We start from the raw sequence: 21,992 nt of genomic DNA, 5'->3' as shown, positions 1-21,992 counted from the left end.
TCAAACAAACATAAGAGGATGACTGTATCAACTAAAACATAACCAAAACCCTACAATGGAATGCTTGTATTAAAATGTCCTTCATGTAATTATCCTTGGACCAATTTAAAAATTAAGTTCTGCAATATGAAATCGGTACAATTTAACTTGGAATTGTGAATGACAATGGAGTATGAGAAATACTCTAAGTATTTTCCCCTCTTGGAGACTTACAGAAATTCCTGCAGCAGGAAAGCCTGCAGAATGTAATAAAAAAAAATTTTTTTTCTTGAAAACTGGGGCTGTATTTCCAGTGGACTCACAACGAGCTTAAGTGAAGCCGATCTCTGTTTAAATTCTTAAACAAGTGCACCTGCCCTAATTATTTTCTCTCCCAGACCTAATGTTCTCTTGCAGCATCAGGCTGATGTAGCCTATGGGTAACCTTTTCTTTTTAAAGATTACATAACTTCTTTCTCAACGATATCGATGTCCGAGGCTCAATCAAAAACAGTGTAGCTAAAACAGAACCAAAACTGCTAGGTATCCACTTGTAACAGATTGAAATGGTCTGATTTCCAGAGAGCCGTAGCTCAGCAATGACTTTCTCGATAAATTAATCAGAATGATCAAAGAGCAAACACTCCAAGCTCTCAGCCAAAGTAAACGAGATGAGTCATATTATAACAGTAAAGGCGAGGACGAGAACGAAATGGCTCTTGGAAGGCTGACTTCCCTCGCCCTCCCGACCTGCGGCGGCGTCTGCAGCTCCGCGCTCCGGCCCACGGCCAGGTCGGCGGCCCGCGGGGGAGGCGCCCGCCAGCCCCAGGAGCCCGCGGGGGCCCCGCTCTGGAAACCCAGAACTCCAGAAAGCCCCGGCTGGCCCGGCCCACCCCACCCCACCTTGCACCTCTCTTCTCGCTCTCCCTTCCCTGCTGAACTCCGAAGACCCAAGCTGAGAAACCTGTTGGAATGGATTTTTTTTTTTCTTTTAAAGGTAAATATCAGACACGAAACAGAAATAAGTTGCTAAAAAAAGAAATAAGTTGCTCGAAGGAAGCTGCCGACCGATTCATCTACATACAGCGCTCGTCCTCGGACCCGGGGAGCGGCGGCCCGGCGACGTGCGGACCGGACGGGATCCACGCGGCTCGCAGGGCCGGCGGACTCCCCCGAGGGCAGGAACACGAATGGCAACACGAAGCGGGCTCCGCGGCTCCCGAGGCGCGCGGGTCAAACGAGCCCCCGCCCCTCACAGGCGCAGCATCCCCAGGAGGAGGAGGCAGGGCTCGGCGCCCGCGAACCGCCCGAGGCCGGGACACAGCGAGCCCGAGCGGCGCCGCGGGCGGGGAGCACCGAGCCGGGCGGGAGCGGGAGCGGGAGCCGGAGCGAGAGCGCAGACCTCTCGGCGCCCGGGGCGGGGGGGGGCGGGGCGAGGGGCGGGGCGAGGGGCGGGGCTCACCTGGCGTTTGGGGCGGCAGGGCGCGTGCGCCGCCGCCGCTGCGGCCCCTCATGCGCCGCGGCCCACAGCGCCCCCGGGCACAGCGCCCCCGCGCAGCGGGAAGGGCCACGGCGGCCGGCGCCTGGGTTCCTCCGCCCCCGGCCCCGACGCGCCGGCTCCGCCGAGGGCGCCAGCAGCTGCAGGCACCACCTCAATGCCCGCCGCCTCGCCATCCCTGACGCGAGCCGTACCCACAGGCCGAGGCAAAGTTCGCTCCACGTGGCCTGCTCACTCACTCACTCGCGACCTTCCGAGCTGGCCGCTCCTGCCCTTACCAAGATGGCCGCCCCCGCCGACCCCAGAGCCGGCGCCATCTTGGTAAAGGAGGCACCGCGGGACGCGCGTGCGCGCTTCGATGTGTATTCCCCACCCGCCACCCCCGCGCCCGCGAGCGCCTCTGGTTCGCGCTGCCGAAACCCTTCTCAGACCGCTTTGGGTCCCCGGCCCCTAATCAATAGCTCGTTTTCAGGTGCGTGAGCACGTTGCTGGACCCCAGCCATCACTGCGAGAGCTAAATGGGATCTCGGTGGCCTCCGTCACCGGCGCTGTCGTGGTGGAGAGCACTGGGGAGCCCGCGAGCCTGGCAGCCGGGAAACTAATTTGAAGCGTGTGCACCGCCTGTCCCAGCCGCTCCTCGCCTTTAAAATGATGTCACAAAAATAGATAGATGATTAGATAGATAGATAGATAGATAGATAGATAGATAGATAGATAGATGATAGATAGATAGATAGATAGATAGATAGATAGATAGATGATAGATAGATGATAAAATGATGTCACAGCCTATTTGGTACACACAGTTCTTGGGTTGTTTGGGTTTTTTTTCCCTCTCTCAGGTTAAAGAGCATGAAATTGTGATTCCGAGTTTCTCCCAGAATTTTAAGATTGTACTTTTTTTTTTTTTTTTTTGAGAGACAGCACAAGCAAGGGGTGCAGAGGGAGAAGGAGAAGCAGCCCCACTGCGAGCTGGAGCCCCGGAGCCCGGGGTCATGACCTGCAGGGAAGCAGACACTTCTCGGACTGCACCATCCAGGGATCCCCTGGGATCTTCTTTTTAAACTGCAGGATCACATTAGCTGTTTCAAGTAGTATAAACAGGTTGAAATCGCGGTGAAGTTAACTTGAACAGCAGATGGTTGGGCAAGAAGATTCCTTCCTAAGCGTCTTCTGTTTGTGCCTCTGGAACTCGGGGGGTGCGGTGCGGTGTTACGTTGGAAAGGAACACACGGGCCCCAGATGCAGATGGAGCTGCGGGAAAATGCAAACCAGACTATTTTGCCATCTGAAAGTGAAGGTGCAGGGGTTACACTGGAGAAGTACAGGGATCGGCTCAGGTGTGAACCTTACCCTCCTGCAGGCTGGGCTGATGGCATTCGATATTCAGTCCATAGTCAAGTTCCTAGGATTGTCCCAAGAACACGGTTTATAACTTTCTCCCTCTGAGCTAGGATACTCTCTAAACTCATGTGTTGCATTTGCTAACTATGCTTAAGAAGTGGTTTGGCGGAAAAAAAAAAAAAAAAAAAAGGGTGGTTTGAGGGCAGCCCGGGTGGCTCAGTGGTTTAGCGCCACCTTCAGCCCAGGGCGCGATCCTGGAGTCCCGGGATCCAGTCCCACGTCGGGCTCCCGGTAGGGAGCCTGCTTCTCCCTCTGCCTGTGTCTCTGCCTTTCTGTGTGTGTGTCTCACGAATAAATACATAAAATCTTTAAAAAAAAAAAAAAAAGTGGTTTGAAAAGTTCACTTCCTAACCCTTCTCTCCATATACTCACAGGTACTACGAAGAGAGGAATGTTCACCGGGCTTGTTTCCTTGAGAGCAGGTACTTCAGATAAGCACATCTCTATAAATCAGTGGAGTTTAGGAGGAATAAATGGTCTTTTAACACAACATTGAGATTTTAATTGAAGCTGTATTCGTTTAGTAGGAGTAATGTTTATGCTTGTTTAACTCCTGGAATACTACATAAACTTTATGGATTGTGTTGTAATCACTGCTCAACACAACTTCTAAAGCTAAATGGTTGGATTTTTTTTTTTCTAGACCTAGAAAAGCTGATTAGTGTAACAATTTAGATCACTCCAGGCAAAATTTCTACTTTGCCCTGCTTCCCAGTACAGGGCAAAATGAATACTGCACCCTGTGCATTTTACTCATGGTTTAATTTTAGATCCTGACTTGCTGAACTGAGCCTTATTTGTCCTTCCCTCTCTGCCACCCCTAGGAAGTCAGGCACTTAGCATATAATGCTAACTATTTGTCTTCAAATTGTTACTGTTAAAAACCGGTAACAGGCCCCAAATTGAGTCACTCACGCTAAGCTTCACATCTCCGAACTGAGAATTCGATTTTACCGCTCTCAGAAATGGAATCTTTTTTTTTTTTTTAAGATTTTATTTGGGATCCCTGGGTGGCGCAGCGGTTTGGCGCCTGCCTTTGGCCCGGTGCGTGATCCTGGAGACCTGGGATCAAATCCCACGTCGGGCTCCTGGTGCATGGAGCCTGCTTCTCCCTCTGCCTGTGTCTCTGCCTCTCTGTCTCTCTCTGTGTGACTATCATGAATAAATAAATAAAATCTTTTAAAAAAAAAAGATTTTATTTATTTATTCATAGAGACCCAGAGAGGCAGACACACAGGCAGAGGGAGAAGCAGGCTTCATGCAGGGAGCCTAATGTGGGACTCTATCCCAGGTCTCCAGGATCAGGCCCTGGACTGAAGGCAGGCGCTCAACCGCTGAACCATCCAGGCTGCCCCAGAAATAGAATCTTAAACCAATGAGGAAATCACCCAGTCAGTCAGCACTGGTGAGATCATCTGCCTGACGGACCCCTGCCATCACCTAAGGGAGAGACCTTCCCATACCAATCCACTTTTTGCTCATGGAACTTTTTTGTCCTGCTCCCTTGGAAACTGCTACAGAAACGTCAAGATGGATGGAAATTAAGATGGACACACTAATGCTTCAGCAAGGCTTGACTTTAAACTGGCAGTTTTCCTTCCTCCTTCATGAAGCCTCCCCCTCCCCTTCCCTTAATTTTCTATAGAACCCCTTGTTCCAGAAACTCCGTTCAGATGTTGACAACTTGCTGACCACAATGTACAGGATATTTAATAACAACACTCAGGTGGCCAGTGCTAGTCTTGAGACCACCTTGAAGACCGTGAATGGGGCTGGAAACCCAGGCCAGATTCCTAAGGAAACTGCTTGGATCCTGTACTTTCCTATAAAACCCCTCGGCCTAAAAAAAAATAAAAATAAAAATAAAATAAAATAAAACCCCTCGGCCTTTTGCCCCAGGCACGTCCGCAGTGTTGAAGGCCTTAGCCTGTGGCAGCCTCCTTCACCTGGCAAAGTAACACAATGATCTTTGCCCTTTATCGCCAAGCTCTGTTCTATTTCAGCTCCGGGATAGAGATTGGTTTTCAGCACCTTCTGCCTACAAGTCTTTCATTTTGTACAGCTCCTCAGAACTCCTTTCTATCTGCTGGATGTGATGCTGCCCGACTCCTGAATCCTTGAATAAAGCCAGTGAGATCTGGAAAATGTACTCAGTTGAGGGGTACCTGGGTGGCACAGATGTGGCCAACTCTTGGGTTTGGCACAGGTCCTGATCTCAGGGTCATGAGATCGAGCCCTACACTCTCTCCCTCTGCCACTCCCACTCATGTATTCGCTTTCTCTCTCTTGCTTTCTAAAAAAAATAAATCTTTAAAAAAATTTACTCAGGGGCACCTGAGTGTCTCAGTGATTGAGCATCTCCTTGGGCTTAAGTTGTGATCCTAGAGTTCTGGGATCGAGTCCCACATCGGGCTGCATGCAGGGAGCCTGCGTCTCCCTCTGCCTGTGTCTCTGCCCCTCTCTCTGTGTGTCTCTCATGAATAATAAATTTTAATAAATAAATTTAAAAATTAAAAAAAAAAAAACGTTCCCTAAAGTTTCCCTGGGAGTGGCTAGTCACCAATGTGACTTTTCTGGAGATCAATATTAAATAAAATTATTTTTATATTTAACAATGTTAGGTGCTACTTACATTACTTTGGAAAACCACATATAAAACAATTTTAACATAACGGCTCTCACCTTTAAAATGAGGTCTGTGGGGCAGCCTGGGTGGCGCAGTGGTTTAGTGCCTGCCTGCAGCCCAGGGTGTGATCCTGGAGACCCGGGATCGAGTCCCACGTTGGGCTCCCTGCATGGAGACTGCTTCTCCTTCTGCCAGTGTCTCTGCCTCTCTTTCTCTCTCTCTCTCTCTCAAGAATAAGTAAATAAAATCTTAAAAATAAAATAAAATAGGGATCCCTGGGTGGCGCAGCGGTTTGGAGCCTGCCTTTGGCCCAGGGCGTGATCCTGGAGACCCGGGATCGAATCCCACATCAGGCTCCCGGTGCATGGAGCCTGCTTCTCCCTCTGCCTATGTCTCTGCCTCTCTCTCTCTCTCTCTCTCTGTGACTATCATAAATAAATAAAAATTTAAAAAAATTAAAAAAATAAAATAAAATAAGGTCTGTAATTAGTACTATCCGTTCTCCTCCTCGCTCCAGGCCTAAAGGCACAGAACACAAGACTAGTTACTGGAGGATTTTAATTCAATACATATATTTAGAGCAGCACCTGTGGAATTCAGTTAACTTCTATCCTCACTTCCAGTCAAATCAAAGATGGTTTTCATGATCATTAAGAATCTAGAGGTAACTCCAAACAGCAAGAAAGACCTTAAGTAGCTAAATTCTAATTGATGCTCTGCCACTAACTCCTCTTTGACCTTGGAAAATACCCATCTTACCTCCCCAGACTCCCCTACCTCAAAAATACCTCTAAGCCTCTATAGCCACTTGCAATGTAACATTTGGTGACTTTTTTTTTTTTTTTTTAAGATTTTATTTATCTGGGATGCCTGGGTGGCTCAGCGATTGAGTGTCTGCCTTTGGCTCAGGTCATGATCCTGGGGTCCGGGATCAAGTCCTGCATCAGGCTCCTTGCAGGGAGCCTGCTTCTTTCTCTCTCTGCCTGTGTCTCTGCCTCTCTCTCTGTGTCTTCCATTTATCCATTCATGAGAGACGGGGGGGGGGGGGGGGGGGGTGCAGAGACACAGGCAGAGGGAGAAGCAGGCTCCCTGCAAGGAGCCTGATGCAGGACTTGATCCCAGACCCCAGGATCATGACCTGAGCCAAAGGCAGACACTCAATCGCTGAGCCACCCAGGCATCCCATATTTGGTGGCTATTTGAAAAAAAAAAAAAAAAAAGCTTTGAGAGAAAATATATGAAGACCGGGTGATTACAGGGGGAGTTGAATTGTGTTAGGCCAAGAGTCAGCAAATATTTTCCATTCAAAGTTTTTCAGAATGAAAAATCCTCAATTTTCATTATAATGTTACTTTTTTTCTTTTTATTGGAGTAAAAAAGACTTAAATTGTAACATCTTAACAATTTTTTGTTAAGTGCATGGTTCAGTAGTGTTAAGTATATTCACATTGCTGGGAAAACAGATCTCCAGAACTTTTCATCTTGCAAATCTGAAACTCTATACCATTATTTAAGACTTTATTTATTTGAGAGAGCACATGAGGAGCATGAGCCTAGGGAGAGAGAGAAGCAGACTTCCTATTGAGCAGGGAGCCCGATGCAGGACTCGATCCCAGGACCCAAGAATCATGACCTGAGCGGAAGTCAAACACTTAACCAACTGAGCCACCCAGATGCCCCTGAAACTCTATACGATTAAATACTCCCCTTTCCCCCTTTACCCCTAGATCCTAATAAAGTATTCTACTTTGTTTATGTGAATTTGATTATTTAAGTATCTCCTATAAGTCACATCATCCAGTATGTCTTTGGAACTGGGTTTTTCCACTAGGCATGTCCTCAAGATTTATCCATGTGGTAGTGTGGGATGGGACGTTCTTCCTTTAAGGCTGAATAATATTTTATTGTATTTCTTTACCACATTATTAATCCATTCACCCACTGATGGATACTTGGGTGGCTTTTCCCTCTTGGCTGTTGTGATTAGTGATGCTATCAACAAGGATGTGCAAAGATTTCTTCAAACCCTCCTCTTCATTCTTTTAGATATGTACCCAGAAGTGGGGTTGCTGGATCATTTGGCACTATTACTTTTAATTACTTGAGGATCCTCCATGCTGTTTCCATAGTGGCTGCATCATTTTACAGTCCCAGTACCAATGCACAAGGGCTCCAGTATCTCCACATCCTCACCAACATTTGTTAATTTTTGATTGGTAGTAGCCATCCTAATGGGTCTGAGTAGATCTCATTGTGGTTTCTACTAGCAATTTTCTGGTGATTAGGAATGTTGAACATCTTTTTGTATACTCGTTGGACATTTGTATAGCATATTTGGAGAAATGTCTATTCAAGGCCTTTGTCCATTTTTAATTAGACCATCTTTTGTTGTTAAGTTGTAGGATTCTTGGGCAGCCCTGGTGGCGCAGCAGTTTAGCGCCGCCTGAAGCCTGGGGTGTGATCCTGGAGACTCCAGGAGACCTGGAGATCCTGGAGATGTGGGACTCGATCCCAGGACCCCAGAATGATGCCCCAGACCAAAGGCAGGTGCTAAACTGCTGAGCCACCCAGGGATCCCCTCTTCTCTCCTTTTAAAAGCAGAAATAGCAGGGGCACCTGGGTGGCTCAGTCAGTAAGGCACCTGCCTTTAGCTCAGGTCATGATCCCAGGAGAGGGAGCCTGCTCCTGTTTCTCCCTCTCCTTCTTCCTACCACTCCCCCTGTTTGTGCCCGCTTGCTCTGTCAAATAAATAAAACCTTTAAAAAAAAATTATGAGAGCAGAAACAGTAGCCAAGAGAAGTCAAATGATGTCACCTTACAGCCATAGCTTCCCAGGTGGGTTCCCCCAACCCAGTGGGTATGCAGGAAGAAAGAACCTCTGTTTATCTTTTTAAATCTTTTGTGCTTTCTGATCTTGAGCTTCACAGTAATATGTATGTATCTGTAAATAACATATTATAAAATTAAAAAACAAATATGCGATATTTGTATGACATTCACAATAAAAATTGGAGACCACTGCAGATCTTTAAATTAGGAAAGTATAGTAGCAACTGGAGAAGGCAGTTGATCTGAAGAAATAACTAAAAATTAAGCCCTTTTGCTTCTTAAGATTAATTTCACACACTACAGTTGTGAGATCATACTTTCAATTTCATTTAGCATTTATCCCACTAGAGAAGAGTCTAGCCAGATAGTATAGTGTTACAATTGTATGAAAAGTAATATATACCTCTTGCTGGTAGCTGGCCAGTTTATTTCACTTTTTTTCTTTTTTTTTTTAATTTATTTTTTATTGGTGTTCAATTTACTAACATACAGAATAACCCCCAGTGCCCGTCACCCATTCACTCCCACCCCCCGCCCTCCTCCCCTTCTACCACCCCTAGTTCGTTTCCCAGAGTTAGCAGTCTTTACGTTCTGTCTCCCTTTCTGATGTTTCCCACACATTTCTTCTCCCTTCCCTTATATTCCCTTTCACTATTATTTATATTCCCCAAATGAATGAGAACATATAATGTTTGTCCTTCTCCGACTGACTTACTTCACTCAGCTATTTCACTTTTTTTCAATCTAAAAGACTCAGGGTATAATCTCCAAACTGGAGAATCTAAGCCCCAGGTAAACTCACCAAGTAATGCTGATTGCTTTGACAACTTTAAAAATCAGAATTTTTCTGAGAAATAGAATTTTCTGTGGATTAACACCACAAAAAATACACGAGAAAATTCCAGAAGCAGAGGGATGAGTCTGCCACCATCACTATCTATTCTACCTGGAAAATTCTGTGCTTCCAGGAATAACACTGAGATAGTACAAGTTAGCAGGCTACTTTGAATCATGAAACTTGAGACATATTTAAAAAAAAAAAAAAGTTCCTGGATGGCTCCGTCAATAGAGCATGAGACTGGATCTCAGGGTTATGAGTTTGAGCTCCTACTTTGAGCATGAGATTACTTAAAAAAAAAAAAAAACCTAAAGCAACCAGTAAATATTTCATGATTAAGAATTTTAAACTTCTGGGGGGTATTTTTTTATGTTTGAATTTATTTTTCATGAATAGTTTTTTAAAGATTTATTTTAGGGATCCCTGGGTGGCACAGTGGTTTGGCGCCTGCCTTTGGCCCAGGGCGCGATCCTGGAGACCCGGAATCGAATCCCACGGCGGGCTCCCGGTGCATGGAGCCTGCTTCTCCCTCTGCCTGTGTCTCTGCCTCTCTCTCTCTCTCTGTGTGACTATCATAAATAAATAAAAATTTTAAAAAATTTTATTTTAATTTATTTGAGAGATACAGAGAGAACACTCAGGCAGAGTGAGGAGGGGGAAGGAAGTGCAGAAGGAAGGGGAGAGTCTCAAGCACACTCCGAACTGAGGGTGAGCCTAACGTGGGCCTCAATCCCAGGACCCTGAGATCATGACCTGAGCCGAAATCAAGAGTTGCATGCTTAACTGACTGAGGCACCCAGGCGCCCTAAATTTATTATTCATTTAAAATACTAATTTAGGGCAGCCCCGGTGGCCCAGAGGTTTAGTACCACCTTCAGCCCAGGGTGTGATCCTGGAGACCCGGGATAGTGTCCCATGTCAGGCTCCCTGCACGGAGCCTGCTTCTCCCTCGGCCTGTGTCTCTGCCTCTCTCTCCCTCTCTCTCTACCTATCATGAATAAATAAAAAATAAAAAATAAAAATCTTAAAAAAATACTAATTTAAAAAAGTAAAGGGATCCCTGGGTGACGCAGAGGTTTAGCGCCTGCCTTTGGCCCAGGGCGCTATCCTGGAGACTCGGGATCGAATCCCACATCGGGCTCCTGGTGCATGGAGCCTGCTTCTCCCTCTGCCTATGTCTCTGCCTCTCTCTCTCTCTCTCTCTCTCTCTCTCTCTCTGTGACTATCATAAATAAATAAAAATTTTAAAAAAGTAAATAAATAATACAGTAAAATACTAATTTTAACTTTTATTTATTTTTTTAAAGATTTATTTTTATTTATTCATGATAGACACAGAGAGAGAGAGAGGCCGAGACACAGGCAGAGGGAGAAGCAGGCTCCATGCAGGGAGCCCGATGCGGGACTCGATCCCGGGACTCCAGGATCGCGCCCTGGGCCAAAGGCAGGCGTGAAATCGCTGAGCCTCCCAGGGATCCCCTAACTTTAACTTTTAAAAAGATATTAGGCTTGAATGTAGACTTCAGTTTTTAGTCTTCACGTTAATTCAATTAGGAGAAATACATTGATAAGTCAACAAAGAGAATTTGGTTTTCTCCAGGGAGAAACTCTCCACACCTAAGTGGTTCACAGACTAGGATCTGAGTGAAGTCTTCATGGCAGCACACTGATTATATGAAAAATCATGTATTCTTTTGATCTTAGTTTTTGGTTAACATTAGTTTTAGTTCCCATGGAGCTGAATTACCTAGTATACAATGTAAGATTGTAATTCAGAATAAAGAACCAAACATATTCCAAATCTAAACACTAAAACCCAATTGTTAATGTTGAAGGCATTAAATTGTATTCATCTCCTTCAGCCCAGCTAACTAAACACCCTATGTTATAAAGGTTGAGGCCCTGGGATATTTTCCTAATGACTTGAAGGATTAATTGAACATTTTACATTCCATTGAATGCCCAAAGAACTGAAGACTTGATTCCTTCCTATGGCAGTGCTTTGCTTGTGCTGCCTTGTGCAACATGGCCTACCTGTCACGTAGGCATTGCTGTTGGTAGCAGTGAGCGTAGTTCTGGCCAACCTGCCACTAATACACACAGAGCCTGAGGTAAGCGTATTAATGAGGCATCCATCCTACATCTCTAATTATTGACACATTAGACACCAGATTGAAACGGTTAAGTGAAAGATATTCAATCCTCCTACCTTACCAAAATACACTTTCATGAGAATGGGGCCCAGGTCCTTGAGTTTTCTACCTCCTTAGAGCTCTCCACCAAACCCTCGAGCTCACTTGGGGAGACCATGCAACCGGTCCATGATACTGGTTTCAAGTTTTTGTCCTTTACTGTGATGGCCTGGAGCTTACCCATGTAGACCGTCCCCAATGTCTATGTCCCACCCATGCCCAACAGAAGGCCACCCTGGGCCTTGGGGTACACACAGTAGTGTGTTCCCTGACCTCATGAGGACAGACATAGGGTGAGGCTGGTGCAGGCCTGGGACCATTGTGGCAGGACTCCAATTCCTGGGTACCTGGAAAATGGTTGGGGATGGAGCTTGGGCTCTCAGAGAACACATCCCCATGGCACAGTTAGGGGTGCAGTAAAAGGAGGCCAGCGTGGGTCCTGGAGCATGGGCCCCTCTTAACTAGGTCTAAGGATGGTTATGCTCTCAGACTAAAGGCACGTGCCAATCCAGCATCAGAAACTCTGAATCTGGGATCCCTGGGTGGCGCAGCAGCTTAGCACCTGCCTTTGGCCCAGGGTGCGATCCTGGAGACCCGGGATCGAATCCCATGTCTGGCTCCCAGTGCATGGAGCCTGCTTCTCTCTCTGCCTATGTCTCTGCCTCTCTCTCCCTCTCTCTCTCTCTCTGTGACTATCATAAATAAATAAAAATTAAAAAAAAAAAAAAAAAAAAAGAAACTCTGAATCTGGGCAGCCCCGGTGGCTCAGTGGTTTAGCACCGCCTGCAGCTCAGGGCGTGATCCTGGAGACCCTGGATCGAGTCCCACGTCAGGCTCCCTGCATGGAGCCTGCTCCTCCCTCTGCCTGTGTCTCTGCCTCTCTCTCTAGCTGTGTCTCTATGAATAAATAAATAAAATCTTAAAAAAAAAAAAAAGAAAGAAAGAAACTCTGAATCTTCAGTATATCCACATCAAGACAACTTATTCCCAGTGCTCAGCCAGTCATGTGGCTCTGCCATTCGTCTTCAGCAAGCAAAAATTTCAGGAGTCCTCTAAGCCTTTATAAGTTGCCCAACACATTTCCAATACAAGGGTAATCCGACTTGGATGGCTTTGGGCAGAGAGAGAAAAACTATTGCCTTCTCCACAAAGGTCTGACCTATCCCTCAGGTATCTGATTCTCCATAGACTCCAGTAAATGATGAGGGTACTTGTCCTGGCTGTTCCCATCCACCCCCCGAATTTCCAAATTCCCAGCCACAAACAGGTATGTGTGGTCTGCACACTTCAACCCAGGGACAGAGAGTACTACTATCGGTAGTAAACAGAACAATCCTCTTTCTCCTTAAAATATCCACCTCCTAATTCCCAGAATCTGTGAATGTTACCCTATGCGGCAAAAGAGACCTTAGGCATGTGATAAAATGGTTTCAGCAAGACATCCAGACTCTGGAGAAAAAGAGGTGGCTGAGGGATCCCTGGGTGGCTCAGCGGTTTAGCGCCTGCCTTTGGCCCAGGGCGCGATCCTGGAGTCCTGGGATCGGGTCCTGCATCGGGCTCCCTGCTTGGAGCCTGCTTCTCCCTCTGCCTGTGTCTTTGCCTCTCTCTCTCCTTCTCTCTCTCTCTGTGTCTCTCATGAATAAATAAATAAAAAATCTTTAAAAAAAAAAAAAAAGAGGTGGCTGATTTGTGTGATGATTTAATGAGGGAGGTTAGCCTGGATTATCTAGGTGGTCCCTAACTGTAATCACAAGGGTTCTTATAAGAGGGAGGCAAGAAGGTCAAAGAGAGAAAAGTAGTATGATGACAGCAGCAAAGATCAAGGGGAAGCAGCCACTGCCAAGGACACACTCAGCCTCTGGGAGGAACCAGTCCTGTGATACCTTGACCTCAGCCCAGGGAAATGGATTTTGGCTTTTGGCCTCCAGAACTCTAAGAAAAAACTTGTATAAACCACCAAGCTTATGGTCATTTGTTACAGCAGCAATGGAAAACTCACACTCCTGTAAGCAGTCTTTGATGTCTGATAACAATTTCTTTAAAATATTGATGTCGGGATCCCTGGGTGGCGCAGCGGTTTGGCGCCTGCCTTTGGCCCAGGGCGTGATCCTGGAGACCCGGGATCGAATCCCACGTCGGGCTCCTGGTGCATGGAGCCTGCTTCTCCCTCTGCCTGTGTCTCTGCCTCTCTCTCTCTCTCACTGTGTGCCTATCATAAATAAAAAATAAAAAAAAATTTAAAAAAAAATAAAATAAAATAAAATATTGATGTCACACTAACTTGACAAATGAGTAGATACATAGATCTAAACTCCAAACTGTGGCTTCCAGGTTGAACTCAGACACCCAATTTCCGAGCATTATAGAAATAACTTGCAGGGTTGCAGCTAGGGTTCATGGTTGGAGAAAGGAAGGGACCTAGCCCTGGAAGGGATTGCTCTGGTCCTGGTGTGAACAAGTCCTTGACTCCCCTGTGCCACCATGATCACTAAGATCCCTTCTGATTCTAAGATTCGAATCTGGAGCCAAGCAGGTCTTACCTTTAAACTTCACATTCATATGGTCCTATTACAATCTCTCTCCAGTCTTCGCATCCACCAGATGTTCTTCACGCCAACTGCCCACAAGTCCGAGCTTGCACACACGTTACTACTTCTGCTCAGAATTCTCTTCCTGCCTTCATCCTCTGAGCACTCAGGCTCATCCCTCAACACGCAGATGGAGAATCATCACCTTTGAGCAGATCTCCCACCTTCCCAAAGCAGAATGGTCATCTCTGACCTTGGTGCTTTCAGAGAACTATTCAAGCAGTTATTATAGTGTGACTCTTTGTTTCCATTTCTGTCTCCCTAACCAGAATGTGGGCTCCTCACATACAAATACTCTGATCCGTATTTATACCTCTGGCCCCTATTTCTGGGGTTGGCACACAGCCCACACTCCTATTATAACTGTCGACTAGATAAAACAGATGAAAGATTATTCCCTGAATTCTGAAGAGCCTCGTTGGGGCTGGCTCAGGGTGGAAAGTGGGGAGAGATGGAGGTGAAGTATGAGAGGACAGGAAACTCATGTTTCAGCAAGACATCCAGAGCCCTGGGGAAAAAGAGGCGGCTGATTTGTGTGATGATTTAATTCAAGACTATCCTCAGATGCTCATTGCACATGCAATTTGGCATCTCTCTTGACCTTGCTTCAAAGTCAGTTTCTAAGTGGAGTTAACAGTATGAGCTACCTCGCACAGCAATCTGCTGATTAGAAGCTCTTAACTGGGGCGGATGGCAGGCAGCCATACACGATTTGTCAGCTCTGCATCCTTGCATGCCTCTAGGCAGAGGCTACAACTTAAGAATTTTATGGAAGCTAGCTAACAAACTCTGTCCTCATAGACCATTCTGGACAACTCAAAACACTCAGCTTTCCTTCTTAGCCCTTAAAAATGCTCTCACCCCAACTCCTTGAGGGCTGCAGACAGATCTTGCATTTTCTTGACACAAAGTACAAAGGCCGGGGGAACCTGGGTGGCTCAGTGGTTGAGCATATACCTTTGGCTCAGGTCGTGACCCCAGGGTCCTGGGACCATGTCTCACATCAGGGTCCCCGCAGGGAGCCTGCTTCTCCCTCTCTGCCTGTGTCTCTCATGAATAAAATCTTTTAAAAAAATAATAAAAATCATTTCATTTTTATTATTTGTTTTATTTTTAAAAAAGTACAAAGGCCAAACCCACTCAGAAAACCTCCTTGAAGTAGAAATGAGGCTGTCATTTCCATGCACCTAGAAAAACCATGAAATCACACTTTTCACAATATATAGATGTTAATTTATAATGTGTCCTTGATCATGCAGCACTCTTCATTCGTTATGATGGAGTCCTCTCTGTGTATTCCTTTGCCATTTAGACCTATGTTGGTTTAGAGTTTTACATTTCCAGTTTGGCTTTTTCAAGGTCCACTTTTGTACATTTTCCATGTCCCAGACACTATGCTAAGTACTTTACAATTCTCAATCTTCATAATAAACTCAGACACTAGGCATCATTACACTCTCCTTTTAGAGGAGAAAATGGAGATTTAGAGAGACTAATTAGCTTTCCCGAGGGCACAAATCTAGTAAGATGTGGAAGCAAGATTCAGGCCTATTTCTCTTGGAGGGAGGGATCCAATAATTAGACTAATGTGACATTATATTGCTTAATAAATACTACTCAGCAGTTAACAATAGCCTGGGGCGGAATGGGGAGGGGAAATGAAAAAATGTAATCCTTGTTTCCAAAATTCAAGATTTCTACAATTTCCATTGTGGGAAAGCAAAGGCACCGCCATCATGTAGCATATCATTTAGTACTATCATCTAGGTGGGTAGAGCCGCGTACTCCCCGTGCTCAGGGTCTCCCAGCATTAAGGGCTAATGGTTTACCCTCTTAGAAAACAAACTGCTCTGTTTAATTCTTAAAGTTACAGAGAGCAGAGTTAGAGCCCCAAGGATTTTCTACATAGATCTAGGCCAAAAATGAAATACAGGTTTATCATGTAATATAAATGTACATTGAGGGGAACATTAGTGGAAATTATAACACAGTAGAAATTCACAGTAACCTCCAATTTCGGTCAGATTCTGTGCCATCATTAAGACAAAATCCAGGGATCCCTGGGTGGTGCAGCGGTTTGGCGCCTGCCTTTGGCCCAGGGCGTGATTCTGGAGACCCGGGATCGAATCCCACATCGGGCTCCCGGTGCATAGAGCCTGCTTCTCCCTCTGCCTATGTCTCTGCCTCTCTCTCTCTCTCTCTTTCTCTGTGTGACTATCATAAATAAATAAAAATTTTTAAAAAGACGAAATCCACTGTGAATTAGGATTTATTTTTTAAGATTTTATTTGAGAGAGAGGAAAAAAAATACAAATGGAAGGGGGTGGTGAGGAGCAGAGGGAGAGGGAGAAGCAGACTCCCCACTGAGCCAAGAGCCTGACAGAGGACTCGATCCCAGGACCTAAGCCAAAGGCAGACACTCAACCAACTGAACCATCCAGGTGCCCCTGGGATTGACTATTTAGTAAACACAATCTGTATAGTATCCTGCAACCTAGATCTTCCATGGAGGGATAAGGACCGTGAAAGAATTTCTAACACAAGCACAGTGAATTTAGGGTTTGCAGATTATTCCAGATTTGCAAGGACAGCCTAAGATTTACTCTTGGCTTGGTCTTGGCTCCTACAAGAAGCTATTCAATTCCCCAAGAATAAGAATAATAGACCTTAGTGATTTCCCAGAGGTCTAGGAGCAAGCCCAGATGATTGCCTAAAAATCACTCGGAATGTGTGTTTAAAATACAGACAGAGAGGCCTCACCAGCATTAGTCTTGGTAATAGCAAGAAGCAGGACTTTATACAGTAGTGTTTACTATGTTCCAGGCACTCTTCAAAAGAATTCATAAACATCAGCTCACTTAACCTGCTCAACAATCCTTTGAGGGCAATATTGTTATCACCACCTATCGATGAGGAAACTGAGGCACAGGGAGATTAAAGAAGTTGCCTGAGGCCACCCAGCTAGTCAGGGCCTGAGCCAGATTTGCACATAAGTTGCCTGGCTCCAGACTGTGCACTTTCAACCTCTATGCTCTGTTCTCCAGACCCCATACGTGAGCAAGTTTCCCAGGTGATTCCCATGTGTAATAAGGCTCAGAAAGCCCGACAATCCTCCATGGAGTATGAATCTCCTTCTCTAACCACCCTGTACCTGGCAGCCTCTGAGCTAGGATTGGGAGCCAACTACCTCAGGACAACCTGGTTTTTGAATTTCTAGTCATTAGCTATTGCATCCTCTGCTCTGTGAAGACCAGCTCTGATCCTGGAATGAAGCATATAGAAAAGAGTGTAGATGGGGAGTAAATAAAGATATAATGTGGAAGAGCTGTTTGTGTGCATATCTTCCCAACCTTATTTTTTTTATTTTTTTTTTTTTAGGATTTTATGTATTTGAGATAGAGAGTGAGCACTAGAGGGAGAGGCACAGAGGGAGAAGGAAAACCAGGCTCCTCACTGAGCAGGGAGCCTGATGTGGGGCCCGATCCCAAGACTCTGAGATCATGACCTGAGCCAAAGGTAGACACTTAACTGACTGAGCCACCAGGCGCCCCCACCAACCCTATGTTTAATAGCATTATGTTGATGGCTTGAACTCCCCCCCCCCCCCATGGGAGTAGTTACACCAGAGAAATCAGCCAACACTACAAACCAGGGTTTCTGTTTTCCCGGAGAGCCAGCAGTTAAACCTCACCAACACACCACTGGATTGGGAGCATAAATCCTAGCTCCACCATCTGTTGGCTACATCACTTTAGGCGCATTTTAAAACACCCCAAGCCTCGGTTTTCTGGTTTGTGAAAATGGAAGGAAAGACTGTGGAAATCAAATGCAGAAGCATTGGACAAAGCTTTGAAGAGATGGATCAAGCGTGGGCACCTTCCCAATATTCTCTGCTTTGCATTTCCCAGTTGCTCCCAAACAATGGAAGGCATCTATTGTATTCCCCCATGCCTGCTTTCCCAGGCTCAATTTCTTTCAACTATTACTCATTTGTCAGCATTTCCAGACTTTTTCATATTTTGAGATCCATCACAGAGATCACAGCTCTAGCTCCCGTGAGAAGCATTTTGGTTATTTCCCCGAGTTCCCAAGTCTCACTTTTGCTCCCAGTCTGGACAGCTGCCCTTCCTGCTCCAGCTCACTCTGCTGGCACCATCTCCACCTGCAGCCCTGCTGCCGGTGCCAGACTCCTCCGTCACTTCTGGGTACCGTTACTGGTGCACCAGAGTCCAGGGAAGTTCATGGTCTTGTGGCAAAGCAGGAAGACTGCCCCCCACACCCAGATGGTTGACTCTCTTCCACAAGCACAGAGAACATGTTGCTTAGCCCCCAAATCTGGAAGTGTTTTGGTCAAATTGCTGTTAACAGTTTTGCTCCTGTGTCCTCTCAATAGGAATCAAGTATGAATTTGAGGAAGAGGGATTGCCTGAATCAGGAGATAAATTTAAGTGATAAACAAAATTTAAGATGATGTAATGCATAGCACGGGGAATAGAGTCCATAATACTTTAACACTGGGTGGCAACAGATGGTAACCAGACTTACCCGACTAACCATTTGGTAACATGTATAAACATCAAATCACTGTCGTACACTTGAAACTGGTACATTGTTGGTCAACTCTTCAATTAGAAAAACCCGTTGGGCCACCTGGGTGGCTCAGTGGTTGAGCATCTGCCTTTGGCTCAGGGTGTGATCCCAGGGTCCTGGGTTCGAGTCCCACATCAGGCCTCCCTGCAGGGAGCCTGCCTCTCCCTCTGCCTTCATCTCTGCCTCTTTCTGTGTCTCTCATGAATAAATAAATAAAATCTTTAAAAAAATAACTTTGAAGGAAGAGGGAGAGGGACATAAACACACTGAGATAGAGAAGAAAAACCATGCTAGAAGGAGCGGGAAGGAAAAGGATGCCCTTGGCACACTCTTACGTTAGGTCTCTATGCAAAGACAAAAGGCATTAGCAAGCTTTTGGACAGTAATTCTAATTATTACCCATGAACACTATTGTCAGAATGACTTTTGAAGACTCTGTTAGTCATACATAGGACACTCTAGCTCTGCTAAAGCTGGGAGTGCAAACATATCCCTTGTTTTCTCAGAGACTTGCATCCTTTTGACCCCTCACTATCATGACACTCATGCTATATATCTGGAGGCCAGGAAGTCCAAGATCAAGGTGCCAGCACCATCACATTCTGGAAAATCATCTTTGGGATCTTATGAGGAACATCTTATGGCGTGTGAAGTCTGGAAGTAAGATCTGCAGTGGTTTTCCTTAAGCACCATGCAAAGACCTGGGGATACTACAGTGTAGAAGTAGACACAATCTCTGGAATGTTTACTTAAGTAAAAAAGAATGACTTACATTAGAAACAAACAGCAACAACAACAAAAAACTCTTAGGATAAAAAAAAAAGAAAAACACCGAAAATCCTCCTGCCAGACCACTCATCCCTTGACACTTAAGGCTTCATGAGTGAGTCGGGGTTAGTTGCCTGACTCTTCCTTTTGCTTCCATTCTCTCCTGAGAGGCTCATTTGTCAACCACCCAGACTCACCGGTGTGGATCTGCATTTCAGCACTAAGTTCTGATAGGTTCACCCCGGGGGGGGGGGGGGGGGGGGCGGGGCTCCTGTAAAATTTCTCAAGTATATACCCAGAGTGGAACACCTAACATCCTTTTATGGGCAAAAATATGACTAAAGTGATGGGTTTTTACTGAAAGATACAGGAAAAAGGCCTCAAGGCAGACTGGACAAACGTTTAACATTTAGGGTACAGCAGTAGCTCTTGGGCCCAAAACCTCTGGCAACCCAAGGCAATTCAAATGTTAGTGACACCAGTATTTCTGAAGCCCTGCATCTGTCTTTGTTTCCTTGTCTTTCTATGATCATTGCTCTCTTTGATCTACTCCACTTTGTATAAGGATCCATCAGGTAACAACTGATGTTAATTCTCAGGGTTTCCACCGAATTAGTGAAATGGCCCCACGAGAATGTTGAAGCTACTACCAGGTCCTGTCACTCTAAGAGTATTCATGTTTTTTGTTTTGTCTTTAAAGATTTGAGGGATCCCTGGGTGGCTCAGCGGTTGAGCGCCTCCCTTCGGCCCAGGGAATGATCCTGGGGTCCTGGGATCAAGTCCCTCGTCGGGCTCCCTGCATGGGGCCTGCTTCTCCCTCTGCCTGTGTCTCTCATGAATAAATGGATAAAATCTTAAAAAAAAAAAAAAAAAGATTTGAGAGAGTGGGAAGGAGAGAGAGAGTGTGCACGCATGCACGCAAAAGTTGGAAGAGAGGGGAGGGAGGAGCAGACTCCCCGTTGAGCAGGGAGCCTGCCGTGGGGCTTGATCCCAGGATCCTGGGATCATGACCTGAACCAAAGGCAGATGCTTAACCAATTGAGACACCCAGGTGCCTCTCCTGTTTTCTTACAGTAATGACCATTTCCTGTTATTTCGATATGGAACTGTATTATTGGATACTACCAGCTTGATGCTTGAGCACACTTCTCCACCATTTGGGGGCACCTGAGTAGCTCAGGCAGTTGCGCATCCAACTCTTGGTTTCTGGCTCAGGTGCTGGTCTCCTGGGCCATGGGAATGAAGCCCACCTTGGGCTCTGCGCTCAGCGGGGAGTCTGCTTGAGCATTCGCTCCCTCTGCTCCTCCCTCCACTCACATTCTCACTCTCTAAAGTAAATCAATTTTTTAAAAAATCACCATTTTAACATGAATCATAGGTTGCTTATATTGATGTTTCCCCAAAGAACAAAGAAATTGGAGCCAATGGTGCTCATTCACATACAGTAAAGAGTGTTGTTCGTGGAGTAGAAAGATTGTCAGCTTGGACTTAGGCAGACTTCAACTTGCCTCTTCTTAACTCTATGAACTTGGGCTATTATGTGTCCTCATTTATATTAAGCCTCCTTATTTATAAATTAGAAATAATTTTTTAAAAAAGAAATAATTGGTACATTTGGGTGGCTCAGCAGTTGAGCATCTGCCTTCGGCTCAGGTCATGATTCCAGGATCCTGGTATCAAGCCCCACATCTGGCTCCCCATTCAGCAGGGAGGCTGCTTCTCCCTTTCCCTCTGTCTGCTACTCTCCCTGCTTGTGCTCTGTCGAATAAATAAAATCTTTTAAAAAATGTTTTAAAAAAGACACAAGTACACCTACCTTGCAGAAGTGTTTTGAGGTCAATGATAATGGCTGCAAAGTCCTAGAGCAGTGTCTGACACATAGTAGGTGCTCAGCACATAGTTTATTATTCAGGTTCTATCTGTCCCCAACTATCTAATCCCTCCTCTGACTCAAGCCTGATGCCACCTCACACCCCCTCCAGGCCCTGCTTCCCACCAAATTGCTAAACTCTGGATTGGTGTTTAGGCCAATCTGAACCTCATAATCAACCCTTTCCAGCTGCTAGTTTTCCTCCCGTGCCCCCCACCCCCCCACACACTGTGCTTTGAGATGTGGACCGCTGCCCTGCTCCTGTAGGCCTGAGCCTTGGTGCTCCATCCAGTATCAGGTCTGTCTCTTTGGAAATCCTCCTGTCACACCTTCCAGACCCACAGTGCTTCCTCCACAGGGAGGATCAAGGCCAAGGCCAGGAGGCCAATCCCATGATGTGGCCCAAACACCTTGTTAGGCCCACCAGCTAACAAGCATCCGAGATCCACTGCCGGGATTTCCAAGTATCACCTGTTCTGGACTACAAGGCCTCATCCCTCACCATCTGGTATATTCCCATTGGTTGGGGCTAGACCCCCTCACTTGGCTTGGATAGCATATCCTTCCAGATCCACCTTTCACCCAGGACATGTTCCCCCAACACATATCCCAACCCAGTTATCAGGCCTAACTCCTGAATGTGGTTCATTCCCCCTGCCTGTTCATATTGTAGATGTCAGAATAGTGAAACTACTCTACCAAAGTCTTTGGGGGTGTGGGGGACGGAGGGTCACATGGGGGTAAGATCTAATTAGCCTCTGACCTTTTGACCTTGTGAATGATAATGAAGCCTGCCAATATTAGGATCCA

The 21,992-nt window shown here is 45.9% G+C and overlaps 1 protein-coding gene across 2 annotated transcripts in view; it reads right to left on the bottom strand.

Moving 5' to 3' along the window:
- NAPEPLD (N-acyl phosphatidylethanolamine phospholipase D) overlaps positions 1-1,363 on the bottom strand; it is a 50,649-nt gene extending 49,286 nt beyond the window's left edge. Inside the window, exon 1 of one of the 2 annotated variants that reach the window (XM_038562802.1) lies at positions 1,048-1,363. In XM_038562802.1, the coding sequence (XP_038418730.1) occupies positions 1,048-1,055 (8 nt within the window). In that variant the 5' untranslated portion in view covers positions 1,056-1,363. The remainder of the gene's footprint in view (positions 1-1,047) is intronic. The other variant, XM_038562803.1, reaches the window with a different exon arrangement.
- Between the last annotated feature and the right edge of the window lie 20,629 nt (positions 1,364-21,992).

The sequence above is a fragment of the Canis lupus genome, chromosome 18 (assembly GCF_011100685.1).
Source record: "Canis lupus familiaris isolate Mischka breed German Shepherd chromosome 18, alternate assembly UU_Cfam_GSD_1.0, whole genome shotgun sequence".
In the NCBI taxonomy this organism is placed as follows: Eukaryota; Metazoa; Chordata; class Mammalia; order Carnivora; family Canidae; genus Canis; species Canis lupus.
This window is presented reverse-complemented; position numbering and strand designations above follow the sequence as displayed.